Here is a 20,848-nt window from a genome sequence, read left to right as displayed (position 1 = left end):
TGTGCTTCTCTTGTTAAATTGAAGACTAACACAGGTATAGCTTTGGAAACTTTGCTTTAAATGTTAAAAGTATGTCCCTAGATTTATAGAGGATAAGACATAGAGATAAATATAGTCATAGATACAAATATCATAATTAATGACTTAGCCCACCAGAGGAAGTGCTGGCACAAGCAGTGGCATTTTACAAACAACCAAAACACAGAGCTGATAGGACCCTGCTCTTCCCCTGAAAGGCTGGCTCCCACTCATACTAATACAAATAATAAATAACAGCTGTTGAACTGTGCCCTCCGCCTCCATTCTGCATTTGCATGCACCAAATAAACGCTTGTACCCTGAATGTTTCTAAATCCCAGAAGGGATGGGGAAAGTGGCAAGCAAAGCTGTTAACTGTAATTCAGCTTGAACCTTGGAGACCATCATTGCAAAACAACTGCTGCCTCTCCCCACAGCCTCTCTCTCTCTCTCTTGCATACGCACACACTCACACACAAATGCACTTCATTGTTAAAACTAAGGTATGCATAATCCTTTGCAATATACTTGACTGGCCCTTATATAGTGTAAATTCCTTCACAATGAGTCAAAGAATGAAGCACCTCTGCAGAAACCAAAATGGGAAGAACAAGTTAATTATGGACAGAGAAAGAGGGAAGAAGACTCAGAGGGAAAGCGGAAGGGAAAACTCTCTCCCCTCCTTCCCCTAAGCATCTTCCTTGGCCTCCTTTTCTGAAAATGATCATTTTTCCCATTGAGAGCAATTTATTTTCATCTGGCTCATAGTCCTCTGAACAAACTGGGCTGTAGCAAGTGGCACGGAGCTAGCAGCTCTCAGATTCCTCTAGCTCAGGCGACCTTCTTTGAAGACCCGTTGATCTGGTGACCAAAGAGTAGAGACCTTTCTCATAGAACTTTGCCACTTTAGGATTGGCACTGGGCACCAGTGGTGTTTCCAGGCTCTACCAAAAGCGTTGTGGGGAAGGATTAAGGCTTCAGCACATGGTGGAGGAGAGAGACTGGGGGAAAAAAAAGAAAGCAGGGAAGCTGTGGGTAATACAACAATGAAAGGGAAATGAGCTTGATGGAAGAGTGCTTGGTATGTGTGTGTGAGAAAGAGACAGTGTGCTGTGTGCATATGTGAGTGAGGGAGAGGAGGGGGGACGTGGATGAGAAAGGGTTTCTCTCTCTCTCTCTCTCTCTCTCTCTCTCTCTCGCTCTCGCTCTCGCTCTCTCTCGCTCTCTCTCTCAGAGCTCAGTTAATCCTGCTGTCAGTTGGTGTTAAGGCAGCGATCTAAGCGCTGGATTCCAAGAGGAAGAGACACAAACACACAGCATCGTAGACAGAAGAGAAGACCCCGAAAAGAAAAAAGAAAAAACGCAAAACAGCTAAGGGGAAAATTCCAAAATCTATGCTTGGACCTGGGCTTCTTTCTCGCCAATGCAAAAGGGAATATGCAGCACATTTTTGCCTTCTTCTGCACCAGTTTCCTAGGGGCAGTGTTGGGGGTCAATTTCCCCAGCAACATCCAGATAGGTGAGTGCCAAGCGCCTTCCTTCCCCTTAGCAGCGCGCTTCCCCGGCGGGCACCGAGTCCGGGCGCGCGGATCATCAAACCCCATCCCTCGCTTCCACTCGCGAAGAAAGACCGTGGATCTGACAGGATGCGTGGCGTGGACTCGCGGCGTGGAGGGGATCGGGGATGTCTCCGTTCCTCCTTGTGGGGGGCCGTGGCGGTGGGGGGGGGGGGGCGGGAGAAAAGAACTGCCTGCTGTGCTCCGAGTGTTTCTGAAATGAAGGAAGCAAAATGTGCTCTTTCTGGGGAATTTCCCGGATTTGGGACTGGATGCTTTATTTGGAGGGGTGCATGAAAGACACGTTGTCTTTCTTTCCCCGGAACGGTCTCTCGGGTCTGTAGGTGAAGATACCTGACGGGGAAAGCAGTTCCCTCGCCCCTTTGTTGTTGCTGCTAAACAAAAGCAGAGCGATGCCAAGCAAGACGGAGCAGTCAGTCTCTCGCCGTGCCAGCCACTTGTTTTCCTGCAATTTCCTTTGCATTATTAGCCTGGGTCCCTCGGTAATTCTATCTCTCTCCCCCGCCCCCACGGCTGCCCCACGCCCCCGTACATAATTGATGCTATTTGCTTTTCAATCCTGGATTTTTCCCTTTCCCTTCGGCTTTACTCCTATCTCTTTGCCATGCCAGTCGCTGGCTCGTTATCCTTGGAGTAAACGCCACTCCGGGGCCAGTCCCACTTGCAGGATCGACGCTTTTATTGCAGTTTACGTTCCCTTCCTCGTGTCCTCGATTCCCAGATTTCTTCGGACTCTCTCCACGAAACTGAAAGGGAACGAGGGAAATAAGCAGACTGCCATGTCTTATGACTGCCTTGGCAACAACGGATTCCGAATTGTGATTCTCTCCCCCCACCCCTTTTGGTGCACAATCTCTTCTTTAGAGCTGCAGGAATTGTGTACACTGTTGAACGTGAAGGGAATGTTCTGCTTAGTCCTAAACCACTCGTAATGTTTTTACTTTCTTCTGTGCAGAAGGATATCATCTTCATCTTCAACATCATCAACATCATCAACATCATCATCATCATCATCATTGTTTTGCTCAACCACTAACTCTGAACCTCATTTGCACATTTCACTTTCTGCTCCTCAAATTGATATCAAAGGTGTAATTCCAAAATTGGCTTCACTGTGAGATTCTCATACTCTTGATTGTCCTACTTTTTATTCTGTATTTTTTAAAAGTCTGCTAATTATACCAATCAGCAGCCCAGCCGGTAAGTCAGCTTTCTGGGTGGCCTTCATATCACCTAAACAGAATTCTTGGTATAGCTGCTACTGCTCTGGAACTGGACATGCCTTGCTACACAGGGTGAGCCCAGCTATGCAATGGATCTGGTGATTCCTCTCTCCCAGTGCCCAAAACCTTGAATGTTGTAACTGGAACAATGACACATTTGCCTTCCTTTGTTCATTACCTTTTAGTTGGACAGCAACTTGTTGAGTGAACATCTGATTGGTGTGGGCAGATGTAGCAGAGCCAGATCTTTTATAAAGATAAAAAAATGCTAATCTCCCTTGGGAAGATTAAAAAAAAGTTTCATCTTTCTGTTACATCTTTAACCCATAAAGTGCTGTTAGGAAGTGAGGTCCAAGGCCTGTGATCTTAGTTCTCCATTGGAACAGTTTTATCTTCATTCATGATTATAATAAAATTGATCTGGGGTTTTGTGTTATATAATAATCATACTGCACAGAATGTCAAAACTCATTTAATATGTCTTATTCCTATCTTCTGTTGAAGAAGGTGCTAGTCCTTGGAAGCTGATGTCACAATGCATTCTATAGTCTTCAAGGTGATAAAGGACCATGTATTATTTTTACTACAACAGATCAATACTACAACACCTTTCTGGAAAAGTGTTTGGTGAAGTTTTGGATACTAAGGTAGAAGATTCCATTGTGCTGAAGCAGCGTTAAAAATGCCTGTGTAAGATAAAACGTAAATCCCCCCACCCATCTCTTTTCTTTCCTTTTTTTTCTCCAGGGGGATTATTTCCTACTCAACAATCCCAGGAACATGCGGCTTTTATGTTTGCATTGTCTCAGTTCACAGAGCCCCCCAAGCTGTCTCCCCAAATTGACATTGTGAACATTAGTGACAGCTTTGAAATGACCTACACCTGTAAGTAACACCTATCTACAGGCCAACTTTTTGTTTCTTTTTGCTTTTTCTTCTTTTATACTGCCTGATCATCCATCTGAAGTGTGTAACTCATGTAGTAGTCGATGCTTTAAAATTAAAGCACTCCATCAAGATCTGGGAACTAAGATGTGAGAGTCTCTCCTGCTTCCCCTCCAAGTTTCTATGATTTATTTATTTGAAGGTTTAGTTAACTGTATTTTAAAAAATCTTTGCAGTGTTTTATCTTTTCTTTCCCCATCCTGCCCCCCACCCCACCACAATTTGGGATTTTTGTAGCATGTGGTTTTCATAGAGTAACTGTGTGACACTTGCACAGCCAGAAGGAAAGCAGATGAGTGAATTATTCTATGAATGTTGATAGCCGTGCAGCAATATTTGGTTTTTTAAAAAATAAGTAACTAACCATTATGCGAGTGACTGGGAGTGCATAAAAGGTCAGTGATGGATATAAACAACAATGAAAGCAAGGTGAGAGATCTGCTCAGAAGTGACTATTCTTAAACTTTTATTTGGAAAAAAAATAAAGTGTTTCTGATAATCAAAATGTAGTTGCAAGCCCTGCTATAGAAAGCTTTGTCCAGAACAGTATTCCAGAAATCAGCATCATATTTGGTTTTATTTGATACCGGATGGGTGGAAACTGATGGAATGTTTAGCTTTCTAATATCAAGATTATGGGTCATGAAGAGAAGTAAAAAAATATTGCAGTTAGAAATGGGAAAATGGAGTTATATTTTGGTCCTTGTGAATATATGCTGCCATCTCAGGGTTGATTTGATATCATAGGGTTGTGTGGTTCAGTCCCAGGAGACATTAAATATGTGGGAACCTTCCATTGAATTTGGGATCTTTGGAGCATAAACATTGATCCCAAACACCAATCTAAAAGTGGAATGCCTTCAGCTTATTTTGCCACTTTGTGCCTGATATCTACCCCTCCCTTCTCATGATTCAGCATTCATGTTATGGCATATTATTGGTAAAAGACTAAGTAGAAATGCTTTCATTCTGTGGTTTCCATTAAGAGGTCACTGATGCAGTTTCCAAATAGTAGATTCAAATTGTGCATAAAGTGGACAGTAGAATACAAGAAACTCAAAAGAGTATGATTTTAGGTCAGAGGACAAATCAGAAATGAACATCTTTGACACATACAATTGCATTGCAGTTGTCTAGCAAAGAGAAAGACTTGACTTGTTGGATGTATGGGCAGAGTCAAAACCAGACGAATTCCATAGGGATACTATGTTGTAAAGACTGGAAAAAATAGCTATTTCCAGAAAAAGTGGCGCTGTTAAGAGGATGTCCTGTCTGACAACAAGTTTCTAAATAGTCTTTTGTCTTAAAAAAAGATTGTGTTGATTTTTTGAAACTTTACTAATTTGTTGGCAAAGTGAGCAGAGGTCACCGTCATGTGAACAGATCAGAAGGTCAAATATTATTAATGAGCAAAGTGGTGGTTTTGGTTTGATAGACCCAGGGCTTCCTGGTTCTGTGATTGTATAATTCTGTTTTCCTAGTTATCCTTAAGTAATCAGAACAAAACTGAGATTGTGTTCATAACAATAAAGTTATCTAGGGCTTAGAGTGGGTCAGAAACAAACTTTCTCCCTTCCCCTCTGAGATCTAACGAAAAAGCAATTTTCACTAGGTTTACATTGGGTCTTGTCTAGAATACTTTATCCTAGGTGACCCATGAAAGTCAGTCTTCACCATTCAACTGCGATTATTTTCCTTTTTTTTTCTTAAATCAAGAGCCTGTTCTCTGTAACTATCAAATGCATTATTTTACTTGTAGGCAATGTGGAGCTTCCTTTTTCCTTTTAATGTTTCACCGATAAAACATGTCATGGAGGAACTACAATTGTAGCTCTCACAATCAATCGAGAACTCTATGCTAACCAAAATCTCTGTCTCCTTACACTCCCTTTCTAAATCTCAGTCACTACAGAAACTCATATATATTTCATTTACTTGCAATGAATGTGAACTCCAATTTCTTCACAGAGCTATTTTATTTCAAAATGTGGTACCAGTGCTATGACCACATAAACTTGGTTCATTTACAATAATGCAGGACATGCTTTTGATTTTTTTTGTACCACACATCACTTTTGTCCTCAAGGTTTCCCACCACCCACCCACCCCACACACACACTTATGAATAAAACAAGCAGTTTATGTACTAGGAACAAGTGCATGAAGTCTCATGTTGGTTGTTACAAGGACAGCACAGGGGTTCCTAACCCTAGATTTCTCTCATAATATTAATATGGGAGCTGGAAGCAAAATCAACAAGCAGGAAATGGATGATTGCTTAATCTTTCCTCATCTCCAGCCTCCCTTTCAAACACAGATGAAGTTTTCTTTCTCCTCCAAAGCTAGAAGGAATACTTTTGCAGACACAAACAGTCCCTTGAGGGAACAGTTAGTATCATGGGAGGAGGTAGCCATTCTTCTGCTGTCTTCTCCTTCCCTGAGTGTGTTCCCACCTTACCATAATAAACATGAGACCAAGTGTTTTCCGATATAACATCTACTTCAGTTCTCAGAATTTTGAAACAGGGTTCTCTGGTTAGCAACAACCTTCAAAAGCTCGTGCAAGAGCTCATTCTGGCACACTTGTTAGCAACTATATGGCAATAAGCACTTATAATTATTGCAACTGACAAGAAATGAAAGTTTCCAAATCCAATATTATGTTTTCATGGTTCTTCAAAGTGACTGATGACAATGAAATGGAACTGAAGGATGGTGATATGGAACCAGCTTGTGACAGTGTGCTTTCTTTGCCCATGTGTGGCAATTTAGCTTGTAGCAAGAGTTTCAAAAAAGAAATCACAAATGTTCAACTGGCAGAACTCAAAGTAAAAAGACATCCGCTGCCCTCTAGCAGGTTATGGTGAAATAAAACGGGAAGTAATGTACAGCTGAAGTGATCCATAGTAAATAAACAAAGAAACCAATACATGTTAGTAAATATTAAAGGATACAATATTAAATTATATAATTTATATGCATAAAATATCATTTGATTTTCATAGCAATGAATAACACATGTTAAAAATTATATATAAACACAATGTATTTTTCTGTACAGCATCTGCCATGAAGCTCACAGGTGACCCTGGGCAGAAACACCCTCTAATGTATCTCACAGGGCTTTTGTGAGGTTAAAGAGGAGTAAACTAGGTGTGCTGCTGTGAGCTCCTTAGACAAAGAGAGAGATTAAAATGTAATAATAAATGAGTATTCAACATCTATGGATGTATATTGCATCAATGGATGTGGTCTAGATATTCTTCTACAAGTGTATACTTCAGTGCCCTGGCCTGGATGGTCAAGGCAAATCTGACCTCATCAGATCTCAGAAGCTAAGCAGGGCTGGCCTTTGGATGGGAGACTACGAATGAGTACCAGGATCGTTATGCAGAGGAAGGCAATGGCAAGCCACCACTGAACATCTCTTGCTTTGAAAACCCAGTGGGGCTGTGAGAAGTTGTTTGTGACTTGATGGCACTTTTTACCACCACCATGTAAAACAGTATCTTATAAGTTCGCATGATTTAAATAATACTGCTTTTACATGAAGGCGTATTCATATAAGGTGAATTTGCATGAAGATGTATCTAACAAACAAAACTGAACCAAAAAGAAAAGCATTTCCCCAACACTGGAGGCAGGATTTCAATTTTTACTGCAGAGATTAAGCATTTCTTGATGCCCATTTAAGGAGCCCACACTCAGATATCGGTGCAACAGTGGCAGCATTCCATAGTTAATTCCTTCACAGCTGTAAAATAATGCAGTTTCAGCACCTTTTCCTTTTTCCAACTGGGATTCCATGCTTTATCAGCTGTGAAGTCAACATATTAATAGTCAGATTCAAAGTGTGAATTTCATTGAGGGAATATATAGATAATATAGAATAAATATAATTAGGATTGCCAGGTTTCATCCCCTTCCTACCCACCGCCATCCACCAATGGTGGATAAGGAGTAGGGTTTCCAGTTCCAGGTTGGGAAACTCCTGAAGATTTGGGAATGTAGCCTAAGGAGGGCAGTGAGATACAATGTCATGGAGTTTGCCAAAGCATCCATTTGGAGGGTGAACTAATCTCTGTCATCTGGAGATGAGCTGTAATTCGAGGGGGATCCCTAGGTCCAAACCTGGAGGCGGAAATCCCTAAAGATAATAAGTATTGTTCTCATTATGAATTACTTTTCTTGACCCTTGGTTATATCCTTCCCTAAATAGCCAAATTCTTCCCCATATAGCCAAATCTTATTTAACATCACTATTGCTAGGGAGAAAAACTTTTGTCAGAATAAAATGGTGCTGGTACAGCAGCAGTTAATCAGAGTTTTGGACATCAGCAAACAGACAGGAGCATGTTAACATTTGGCCCATATGCCTACATGGGTAGTAGGATGGAGGATCATGATTTTCCCTATAGTGTGTGACTTATTCAGCCATTTGTAACTAATGAATATACAGCAGGGATAGTAGCCATTTGAACAAATGTTTCAAGACATATTGAAAATGTTTTGCTTCTGTGAAATCCTCAGATGTTTACATATGGGGAGGATTCAAAATTTGCTTTGAAATTTCACTTGAGGCGAATTTACAGGCAGTTCTAGTCTGAATGCCTCCAGTGCAGTGCATCTTCTGTTTGCTTGCAGTGTACTGATTGTATAGATTGTTGAGATTACTGAATGGACAGCCTTCTTTTTGCACAAGGCATCAGGTCTCTGAATCCTTTTTCAATTTGAACTTGATGATTGTGTATACATATATTCTTCTCTCAATGTGAAATTGGCTAGGATGTCCAACTGCAAATACAATGTAATTCAAACAGAGCTAACAAAAGAATTAGTGTAAATCCTGTCTTTTATTCTTTTTGTAGCACATTAAGACCTTCCTTTTATTCTCTTTGTAGCACATTATTACTCTGCTTTTCAGTTTTAAAACTACCTTGCAGATGAAAGATGTCATAGGCACGCAGTAATATTTTCAATTGCACGTCTAAACATATTGCAATTAAGCCATTATTCTTGTTGAAATGAAAAGAACTTCTCTGTTGGTAAACGTACATTGGTCGCTATTTCTCAGAATGGCACTGCTGTAATTTATTCTACTGGTAATCAATTAAAATGCAGTTTTGTAATTAAACTTCCTTGAGTTCAGTTGCAGATATATGTAAATGTTGTGTATTATGCTTATTTATCCCTGGAGCATCATAAAAGCAACTGCAATCCTGTTTCCATAGGATGCGATCTTATACAATTAAGCCATGGAAATCTATTAGATATGGGCAATCTGTGTACAGGGCTGCATCCAAAGTGTACTGGACTCTACATGCCATTTAATGAAAGTTCAACATGAGTTCCACCAACAAACTTCAGTATTTACAATCAGGTGGAATCTGGTTATTATAATAATAGAACACTGGATCTGTTCACCTCCCTTGAGATGCAGCATGAAAATAAAATATTCTAAAATGTATTGAGTGAATTGAGATACCTGGGTTTTGTATTCAATATCTCTGGCCACTGTATTGATTGGCAGTGAGATCTAAATGTCAATAAATCTCAGATTTTTGGTAGCACTTCCATAAATCTTATGCTCATAAATTAAATATCCATAATATACAGAGAAGGGGAACCATAATGACACAAACAAATATGCGTAGTGTATTGCAGTTGCTGCAGGATCCTCTAGAGGGAAGCTCCCTGTTGGATATAGCTGTCTTTAGAATACAAAATCCAAAATACATAAAATTCAAGTGACTGTGTAACTTGTGCCAAGCTGCGCAACAGATGATGGCTAATTGGCTGCATGTGCTTTGCTGTCTGGCCAGTAGCTGGCAATCAGAGCAACCTGTATAAAGGATGATGCTTGTTCATTTATATTGCTTTGTTAAGAAATATAATTAAAAGGCAGACAGGAGATTGTTTATAAATTCTTAGTCAAGTTCCACCTGTTCTATAACTTAAGAATTTCTTTAAGAGTCATTTTGTATAGGATCTACCAATAGTTCCTATTGAATTTCCAGCAATTCCTGGACCAACCCACCATCACTTCTGGGTTTTCCCTGGAAGTGATGTAGCAATGAAGCTGAAGTATCTGAATTCTCCCCACATTCCTGTAACCAAACCCTCCCGCTAGTTGCCAGGCTTGGTTTAATAACACGGGTCAGAACTTTTAGCCTAACATTCAGCCTCAATCTGTCTTCCTGACTATACCTTTTTCTTAGTGCTTATTGAAAAGTATATGTTATTTATTACTTCCATTTTTTTTGCCATGAAACTCAAGAAAGCTTACTTTGGATTCCTAGGAGTGTATTGGGTGTTCCATATATATATATAAAAATCCTTTTCAGTAAAGCTTAACATACTTCACTTGTCCTCTTTGTTTTATGACATTTAGATTTTACCTCTCTAATGATGAAAAGGCTCCTCTGAAAAAGGAGAAAAAACAGCAGCTTATAGGTAGAAACTAGACATGATAATGCAGGATGCTGAAGGGCTGTTGGCTGACAAAAACCTTTTGATTTGCAAAAATGTGGTTGAGAAAAAAACTTTTAATTTGCAAAAATGAAGATGGGCAATGATGCAAGATAGCCAAGGAATGCATAAAATTTCCCTTATCTCCTTTAAGGGTATTAATTTTTTATTGTGGGGCGGGGGGGGGGGAGAGTTAACACAGAAGCATCAAATGTAATGGGTCAACTGAACTTAAAACTACAATTCCAAGCAAGTCAACTTGGTTAAGACTTAGCTGCACAAGATGTACAGGGAGAAACTGAAAATATTATGTACTGTGAAGGTAATTGTAGTTCAGTTATGGGAAGAGGGAAGGATCAAGGTATTGATTTGTGGCAAAAGGTGTACATACTTGAATGGCTACACATTTGATAAGCAGCATTTCTAAAGGTAGTTTTGCAAATTACAATCTTTCAAGTTTACCTCATCTACATTTGGATCATAGTTCCAACTGATTACTCTTCACTCCATCTTTTTCTAGAATAATCTGTAGAGGCATTTCAAAATTATCAAAAGGCACATAAGATGTGTATACCAGTATTTTCCAAGTATTATGTGTTAATCACATATGATAAAGAAATAGAATATTGTATGATTTTTTGGTATGGTGACTTAAATCTGTACTTTTGTTTCATTGGTTAATTCTAGTATCTGCATTAAACCTATGTAAATTAATATAGACTATCCAACAATGAAAAGTCTCAGAAACAGTTGCATTCAATAAGAAGTAATGAGACTTGTACAAAACCAGCCAGAATAATGAAGTCAATTTCAGAATATTGCCATTTCTATCAATGCCACACAGCAAGTGGGGAATTTGTAAATGCTGAAAGTTATCAGGTTTCTTTCTTTAATGAAGAAGTATGATGTGTAAATGAGAAAATAATGCTATATGTGATGACTGAGAAGACTGCAGGCTCCAGGCACCAGCCAAAAGGTTTCCACATTCCATTTATAATGTCAGAACTGGTATTGCCATTACAAAGAGTATAGGCCACTTAACAAGAACAATTAATTAATTGGGCAAATCTGTTCACCAGTGCCACAAATCCAATGTTATAATTTAGCTGCTGACCAGAGGGCAAGAGAAAGGTCTATTTTGCACATTTCTTAAGGCATTTTGTGTAGACCCTCCAAATATCCTGTCTTGTTCTGACATAACATCTCTGTCTCCAACTAGGACCATCTCCCATTCCTCCGAGGATAAAGGGCCACAAAAGTATTCTTTAAAGAAACAAATTGCCTGAGGAAGTTAAATGAGTTTTAGATAGATTTTTGTCTCACCATTAGCATTCCAGCATCTTCTCAGCATAACACATCTCAAAATGATATAGCACATTACATACCACAGCAGTCCTCTTTCTGTTTGCTCAGTGTATCAGTCATTATTCCTCACACCAGCTGCCTTTGTTCGATTTCCTCTATTCTGCTCTTTAAATGTCATTGCCAATCAATCCCTCCAGCAAGATATTTTTGCTTACTAATTTTCCCCACTGTGCCTTTTATCCTGAGCTGCTGAAAACAACCCCAATTCACACTTAAATCCTTGCATAACATAAACCTGCAGCCCAAGAGAAGGAAGTAGAATGTACAGTCCACAAACTGGATTGATTTTTTTGAAAAAATGTGACAACAGGAGAGAAGACACATATAAATTACTCAGGCTGTGCTTTTGACATATAATCTCCCCCCTTCCCTTATTGACAACGTGTAGTAGAGCAAAAAGACTTCTGTCTTAAGGTCAATAAGTAATATGTAGCTGATGACAGATATCCTCAAGTGGAGGAACAGAACTCTGACCATCCTTTAACAACTTGAATCTTGGAGTTGTTAGAGAGAAAGATGTACAATTGCTAAATGGGCAGCAGGTAGTGAACATCGAGAACTGTAACTTATTTCATATAATTGAGGCTGACAGCAATTTTCAAGCAATTTTCAAAGTTATTTCATCAATATAAAAATCCCATTGTATTTTATATAAGACAAAACATACATAGTGTTGTTTATATGTTTTTATTGAATTATTTTCTAATTTTAAAGTTTGTTTTTAATTGTTCAAATGTTTTAATGCTTTTTAATGCTTTTATGTTCCCTACCTTGGGAATACTGACTGGTTGGTAAGGTAGCATATTAATTGATTGATTAATTAATTTATTAGTTAATACCTGGCTCAATAATTCAGTAAGTTAGTGTTTAGTCAGTTATGAGTGGTTGTCATACACAGTACATGCCACATTATTTAATTTGGTGAATAAATGTTAATTCAACAATTGGACTTGAACAGGTAAAATGTGTATATTTCAACTAATGAAGGCCTAGCAGATTGAATGCAGTAATAAGGATGAAAACAGACGGGCATTTTGAGAGTTATGGAAATGATTTGAACACATTTTTTCTGAATATACATATTTTAGAATGCAGTGAATTCATTCAAACCACTTCTGCCAAACTTCAGAATATATCTGTCTTCATCATCCATAACTAGGTATCCATGCTAAATAGTTAAATTAATGTGGATACGTGTGAAATGGTATATTATAGCCCAATCTCATCAGAAGCTAAACAGGATTAGTGTTTGGGTGGGAGATCTTTCCAGAGGAAGGCAATGGTACACCACCTCTGCTTAATCAGTTGCCTTGAAAACCTCTTGCTGGAGTTCCCATAAGTTGACTGTGATTTGATATCACTTTACAGTCACAAACCATATGGATATTCAATGTTAGTTTCATATAATTAAAAGTTCCAGGTCAATTCTCTGGACTGCTGATCAAAGTTGATGAGAATATCGTGTGTAAGTCCTCTTCCAATATTTCTGGCTATTAATCTTAATTGATGAAACCAACTCAAGAATAGTGGTCAAAAGTGTTTGATCGACAATATCACCTCAGGTTACCTTGTGAATTTATGGAACTGTTAGTTCTTTAGGAAGGATCAGCACCACTGAAAGTGGACAGCAGCAAACAGTAATCCAGGCAGTCTCACAGTAAAACATAGCTCAAAGTGTACAAGGCATATAATTGGGAATGTTTACATAAACATAAATTAAACAGGTAAAGCCATAGGCTATAGGTAGGATTCCTGCAGCTCAGGTATTAAAGTAGGCCGCCACATGGTCTTTGTAAGCTTTTCTTTTTCTCCTGGGAGGAAAAAAAATACCAAGAAGGTTTTTTATACCCTTCAAAAATGAGTTGATGGATTTAGTGGACATTAAGCATTGAGTTGATTCTCATTTGAATGAATAAGGGTTAGATGAGCTATGGGTCTTTTTCAGTGGCCTTTTCTATGTTGCATAATGTTTGAATCAGAGACTTAGCTGTCTATACAATTACTGTAAGTTACTATCTGTAGATTTTTGTATAGATTTCAGATGCTATTAAGTTTTTATTTCATGTATGTCATCTGAGATACTCAACGTTTCAACATTTTGATTAATTGCTATTTTTAAGTGTGTTTTAGTAAGAAATGGGTAAGCAATTTAATAGGGCCTTGGACCAATCTTGCTAATAGTCCTTGTTTCCAATAGATGAAAATATACATTACTTTTAGACATGTAAATGTGACAATTGTGTCTCAAGTACTCAGTCACACAAATAAAAAGTGGTTGCATCATGAAAACAAAATGGAGACTTATTGTAGTGTAAGTGCTAGAAACATCAATGCATGATGGTAGTAGCCATAGCAGGTGTTGTTAATGCATGCTCCAGTTCACCACTGTGTGGGCCATTAAGATGCTTGCAATAAATACATGTTTGCAAGTCTCTGTGTGTTGCTGGGGGAGGGGGGTATGAAATCCAAAAATAGGGCTTTGTTTATAATTGATTAACTTTACAAACCTTGAATTTGCATGATTCTTTACATATACCTTTCTAATTACAGTTACATATACAAAATCATACCTGTGGTTTTTTTACACCACAGCAGTGGCGTAGGAGGTTAAGAGCTCGTGTATCTAATCTGGAGGAACCGGGTTTGATTCCCCGCTCTGCCGCCTGAGCTGTGGAGGCTTATCTGGGGAATTCAGATTAGCCTGTACACTCCCACACACGCCAGCTGGGTGACCTTGGGCTAGTCACAGCTTCTCGGAGCTCTCTCAGCCCCACCCACCTCACAGGGTGTTTGTTGTGAGGGGGGAAGGGCAAGGAGATTGTCAGCCCCTTTGAGTCTCCTGCAGGAGAGAAAGGGGGGATATAAATCCAAACTCTTCTTCTTCTTCTTCTTCTACACACTCACAATGGGTTTATTATTCCGATTCCTAAGAGGAGAGGCAAATATATGTATTTTTATTGGAAAGAGGAATGATAAATCTATCTAACCACAGCAGCTGAGTAAAACAAAGACACTGGGATGCATCATCACAGCACAAATGAGAAGCATCCTGATGTTACTGTATTATAAAGGACCACGGCTGCTGGGATAAGCTGAAAATGAGAAGTAGGCCTGGCCTACGGGGAGTGATAGGGACATTTCTATGTACAAAAGTTATTAATGTATTCAATGAACTACTAAAAGAAGTAATAGATTTGAAACCACAACCAGACGCACTAAAGAATGACAAAGGATGTCATTCTTCAAATGCGACAGCCTGCCTAGCATAGTTGAATGCATAGATCATAGTCTGCCCCTTCAGTCTTGAGCATAGCCAACAGCCTTCCTGTTAACTAGATTTCAATAAATTACAAATCCTAATAAGTCAAATTTAACAAGTAACTCTGTTTTGAATCTCAGCTGGAGCCATTGCTCAGAACTGTTACAGCTTAAGCTGTATCTAGGCTCCCTACACATACTTGTCCAGGATTGCAATAAACATTATAACATTCCTTTCATATAGTGAATGCTGTTCATGCTGAAGGTCCTAGAGTTACAGTGCAGTTTTAAATAGTTGGACTTTTTATTGTATATGGGCTTAAAACAGTGTAACTGTGGAGAATTGCACTGTCATCCATCCGTCTGTCTGTCTGTCTGTCTGTCTGTCTGTCTGTCTGTCTGTCTGTCTGTCTGTCTGTCTAATCTCTGCATATCAGGAAAGTATCCCCAGAACAATTAATGCTTTAATTCTACTAAAAAGATGTAGAATCAAACATCAAGATTGTGCTTGAAATGCTGAATTTGCTGATAGCCATTTGAAGACCCCCCCTCCCCAGTGGGTGCTGCCAATTTCACCAGGTGATTCTTCTGACTAGAAAAAATAAAATTAAGTCTCAGGAGTGGGAAAGAATTGAATGTATATATAAGAAAGAGCAAGAACCCAAAATTTACCAGTGGCATGAATTAATTGCTTTAAGAAATAGAAATACATCAACTGTGTTTTTAAAACCTTTTTCTTCTGGGAAGTACTTAGCATAAGTCTTTATAGTCCAACTCCATACATGTTTACTCTGAAGTAATACCAACTGTTTAGTGGACTTACTTCCAGGTAAGAGTGTGTAAGCTTGCCAGTTAACATATACTTTCTTGCAAATAAGTTCTTTTAAGAGTTCCACCCTAAGTAGAGTAATTCATTTCTAAGTCCATTGCCTCTTGCCTCTGCCTTCCCTTCCCAAGTTATCCTTCCTATTGTCAACAAATGGATTACAAGTTCCATAGGGCACAGCCTGATATCATTTTCTTTTCTTGGTGACACTCTATTAATAAAGTGCACTGAGAAATGTATCTTTCCTTATGTGGCAGTAGAAAGGGTCATCAAATCACAGCTGACACACAGCATCCCAGTAGATTTTTCAAGGCAAGAGGTGGTTTGCCATTGCTTGTCCTGTATCATGATCCTGGTATTCGTTGGAGGTATTCCATCCAAGTACTACTTAGTTTCTGCCACTATTAATTTCTGAGATCTGATGAGACTGAGCTATCCTGAACTATCCAGGTCAGAGGCGTTCCTCCCATTGGGCAAAGTGGGCAGTTGCCCAGGGCGCCACCTTGTGGTGGGCGCCAAAAATGCAGGTTCGTTTGTGGGATTTTTTTGTATTTTCAATGTATTTTTCTGTTTTTGGCCTGCAGGAGGTGCAGTTTTTAGTCTAGCAGCACCAAAATTTCAGGGATGTTTCTGGAGACTCTCCTGATGCTATCACCCAGGTTTGGTGAGGTTTGGTTCAGGGAGTCCAAACTTATGGACTCCCAAAGGGGGTGCCCCATCCCCATTGTTTCCAATGGGAGCTAATAGGAGATGGGGGGTACACTTTTGAGGGTCCATAACTTTGGATCCCCTGAACAAAACTTCACCAAACATGGGAGGTATCATCAGGAAAGTCTTTTACTGATACCACCAAGGTTTTGTGAAGTTTGGTCTAGGGGGTCCAAAGCTATGGACTCCCAAAGAGGGTGCCCTATCCCCCATTATTTCCAATGGGATCTAATAGAAGTTGGGGGCTACACTTTTGAGGGTCCATAACTTTGAACCCCATGAACCAAACTTCACCAAACTTGGGTGGTATCATTATGAGAGGTATCATTATGGGTGGTATCATTATCATTATGGCCACTAACCTGGATAGCTTTAAAAGGGGCTTGGACAGCTTTATGGAGAAGTCGATTTATGGCTACCAATCTTGATCCTCTTTGATCTGAGATTGCAAATGCCTTAACAGACCAGGTGATCGGGAGCAACAGCCGCAGAAGGCCATTGCGTTCACATCCTACATGTGAGCTCCCAAAGGCACCTGGTGGGCCACTGCGAGTAGCAGAGAGCTGGACTAGATGGACTTTGGTCTGGCTTGTTCTTATGTTCTTATGTTCTTAGAGTCTCCTAAAGATACCCTGAGAGTTTGGTGCTTCTATCTTAACAATTGCACCCCTGACAACAGGCACCCCCAAATTTCCCCAGATTTTCCTTTTAACCCCCCCCCCCCTTTGGCATGGATTTAAAGGGAGAATCTGAGGTCCCCAGTTTAAACATTGAAAATGATTCTGTTTCAGGGTAGGGGAGAATCCACCCCAAAATAGCATCACTTTCAATGTTGTTTAAACTGGGGACCCCAGATTCTCCCTTTAAGGTGGATTAAAAAGGAGAATCTGGGCCTCCTAGTTTAAACACCATTGAAAATTATGCTTTTGGGGGTGGATTCCAGCATCACTTGTTTAAATGAGGGAGCCCAGATTTTCCTTTTAAATCCACCTTAAAGGGAGAATCTGGGGTCCCCAGTTTAAATAACATTGAAAGTGATGCTGTTTCCCCCAATTGGGGGGACTGGATACAACACCATAAAATGTTTTCATAGCAGTAATAAAATATTTTGAAAGCATTTTGAAAATGTTTTCAAAAAATATTTCTGCTATGGCCATGGCCCATTGCTGTGTTCAGATTTGTGAGTTGGGGCATGTTCCATAATGTCATGGTGACTTTGAAACAACCTGGTGGAAAAAATCATTGTTTGGTCACAGTGGGGGAGGGTGGCATCAAACTCAGGTTTTGCCCAGGGCTCCAGTTTGCCTAGGTATGCCACTGATCCAGGTCAAGGCCTTTCCTTTATAGTGTACTGGAGTAAAATGATGCTATTAGTGATGTTGGTGCTAATGAAGGGAGGTGATATGTGCTGATAAAAGACTGATTTGTTGTCTGGGAGATCTTTGTTTGAAATCTTTTTTTCTGTCATAAATTCACCATTTAGCCTTAGAGAAGCCTTTCTCTCTGTCTTTTCTCTCTCTCGTTCTCTGATTTTGTCTCTGCTACCTGGATGTTAGAATATTAATTATGGTCTAATTTATTAGACCTGTTGTAAAGAGTTCTGAGAGAATGTGTGTAAAGCATCTTGAATACGGAAAAAGACTTCATAGATTATGAGGATAGATTGGTGCTGGTGGAAGAGCAAGGGAAATAATACTGGAAGGGATTGTAAGGAGTTGCCAAAGTCAAATAAGACGCAATGATCAAAACATAAATGGTCTCCTGTTGAAACAAACAAAAGAAATTTAGTGATAGTAGAGTTTCGCCACTAAAAAAACACTTCCCATTCTCTTCTTAAGAAGCAACTCTTTCCATTAAAAGAATAAGGAAACCTGAATGTGTAGAAATTCTAGATACACACCAAAGTGTCCTCACGTGTTCAAGATATGTGTTTGCACAAATTGGTCTTCCTTTTTGGTGCATAAAGTATGAGGCACAGGCATAAAGTAAGTAGAACTGTGAAAGAAGAGTAATGAATTTAATTTTGTTTAAGGTCATAATAGATTGTATATATTATCTTGTACTCATCCTGTGGTTCATGTAGGGAATCTTTCAGTAAGAGGAATAAAAGTCAAACAATAGCAGGTACAACATTGATTTTAAACTACAACTACAAGCCCTGACTGGGATAGCCCAGGCTAGCCTTATCTTGTCAGATCTTGGAAGCTAAACAGGGTCAGCCCTGACTTTTATTTGGATAGAAGACCACCAAGGAAGTCTAGGATCATGACACAGGAAATGGAAATGGAAAAAGGCAGGAAATGGAAAATCACCTCTTAACATCTCTTGCCTTGAAAACTTTATGGGATCTCCATAAATGAGCCGTAACTTGATGGCAATCAGTCAGTCAGTCAGTCAGTCAGTCAGTCAGTCAGTCAGTCAGTCAGTCAGTCATTTCTTGTTGCTGCTAATAATGGTTACAAAAAACAATATGGTCATACACTGATTCAGAAACATCAATAAGGTGACGAAGTCAGATAGGCTAGTAGAGTAGGTAAGTGCCATTATATGAAGCAGAATCTAATTTGATAGCATGATGGGATTTTTAGTAGAAGTTGATCAAATGACTAGAGCAACATGGGGGGAAATACCTTGTCTACATTCTTTGCCCTGGCAGCACATGGGAATGTAAGTTCGAAAGTAGTTTGTTCAGTTTTCTTTGACTCATAAAAAGACTTATTTTTAGACTGCTGGCGAGCGGTGAGCGGACGAAACGAACGCGAACAAAAGCGAACGCGAACGCGAACAAAGCGAAGAGTCAACAAAAGCGAAAGTCATAAACGCAAGTAATAACAAATGCGAAACTATGCCTAATTGCCTACAGCATGCTTGTTAACTTCCTAATGCATTCTGAGAACTTTGTGAAATCCATTGGCTGAAAGAATAAAATGGTGAGCAATTTTTTCTGCATGTTTAATCTGTGGTGTACACACCTGAGTCAAAATGTGCAGAGAAATTTGAAGATAAACTTCATGGATCAGAGTTTAGCATTCCCTTGAGTACTGAAAAAATGTCCTTGTTCATAAAAAAGATGAACTACCCTCTCTTTTATTATACACAAATACCATAATCAGGAGAACAGTATACCACATTAGTTTCAGGCGAACTTAGGAGAACATATGAATTTCGCAATACATTTTTATACAAGACAAGCCACAAACCTCAAACTAGGAAATATTTTGAATGGCTGATAAGAAGCAAGCAATAGGTTTTAGAAATATTGTGGGACATTTTAATATGGTAGATACTGTTGGATACTTTAAAAAGAATGGCTGCTAGTTATACTATCAACTGTCTTGACGGAAGGAATAGATTAACCTAAAGTAAATGTTGCAATTATCCCTCTCATCAACATACATAACCATTATTCTCCTTTAATTCTTCCTTGGAACACACAAGTCTATAAATTTGTCTAACACAAAATCAGACCATCTTGGTCCATATTGTCTGATTGTGTGTATCTCTTCTGTATCTCAGGTACAGAAATACCTTTCCCAATACCTGCTACCTGAGATCCTTTCACTGGAGATGCCAGGGTCTGAACCCAAGACTTTTTGCATACAAATTAAATGTTCTTCCACTAAGCTACAGTACTTTTCCAATTATTGTACCTACTTTTGTGGTACAATTTTTGGTGGTACTTTATTATGCATCAAACTTTCTCTTTTATTCTTTTGACAATCCATTGTAAATATAAATCAATCAGGTGTGAAATTATAGCATATTTGTTCATGATGAAATAGTCCATATATTCATAGGATGTTAACTGTTGCTTTGACCTTTAGTCCATTATTAATTTAAAAAAATTCTGTATGAACATTGTCTCTTGCCTTAAACACTTATATCAGTTTTCTTTGTTAAAAATAATCCATTATATTTACTGAGTTCTATCAACTGAATGTTACATTAATGACAATATTGCCTTCTCTAATACATTTCAGTAGCTTGTCACTTATTCACCCTTTTGAGCTGAATAAGTTTGAATTATGAGAAATACTTTTTTTTGTTAAATTATGAAAATGAGAAGCATTTGTGAGATATTCATATTGCAAATGGAATGAGCCTCCACTATCTGTACTGACAACTAATTTATTATCAGGAGGCTGGCACTGAAGGCCATTCTGCATGGGCCAATAAATACGGGTTAAGGGTGGTAAAAAACCTGATTTGGGGGGAACTTCACATGGATCCCACCCCTAAAGTGAGTCTGCCCTGTGTTATTTCCCCCAAACTGGGCTTTTTTTTTTGAGAATCGCAATATCCATGAGTCTTTTTAAAAATCTCAGGTTGCAACTACTTGCAAGCAAACGGCCAGGGAGGAGGCACTTTATTCAGCTGTGCTTTCCTTTAAAAAAAATTTCCTGGCTTACATTTGTATAACCACACAGGTGCAAAGGGTCATTCCATGGCATCATGAGATG

General features: G+C 39.0%; 1 protein-coding gene across 7 annotated transcripts in view; it reads left to right on the top strand.

Moving 5' to 3' along the window:
* Positions 1-903: 903 nt before the first annotated feature.
* Positions 904-20,848, top strand: part of GRIA1 (glutamate ionotropic receptor AMPA type subunit 1) — a 269,419-nt gene continuing 249,474 nt past the window's right edge. For 3 of the 7 annotated variants that reach the window (XR_007243946.1, XM_048489877.1, XM_048489878.1), the window contains exons 1-3: positions 905-1,099; positions 1,253-1,537; positions 3,566-3,703. Coding sequence is in view for 6 of the 7 variants with exons in the window: in XM_048489877.1 (XP_048345834.1) it covers positions 1,456-1,537; positions 3,566-3,703 (220 nt within the window). In the remaining variant the exon portion in view is untranslated. Of the gene's footprint in view, positions 1,100-1,239; positions 1,538-3,565; positions 3,704-20,848 lie in introns of those variants that run through there. The other 4 variants (XM_048489882.1, XM_048489883.1, XM_048489880.1 and 1 more) reach the window with 3 other exon arrangements.

This window comes from Sphaerodactylus townsendi, linkage group LG03 (assembly GCF_021028975.2).
Source record: "Sphaerodactylus townsendi isolate TG3544 linkage group LG03, MPM_Stown_v2.3, whole genome shotgun sequence".
Taxonomy (NCBI): Eukaryota; Metazoa; Chordata; class Lepidosauria; order Squamata; family Sphaerodactylidae; genus Sphaerodactylus; species Sphaerodactylus townsendi.
This window is presented reverse-complemented; position numbering and strand designations above follow the sequence as displayed.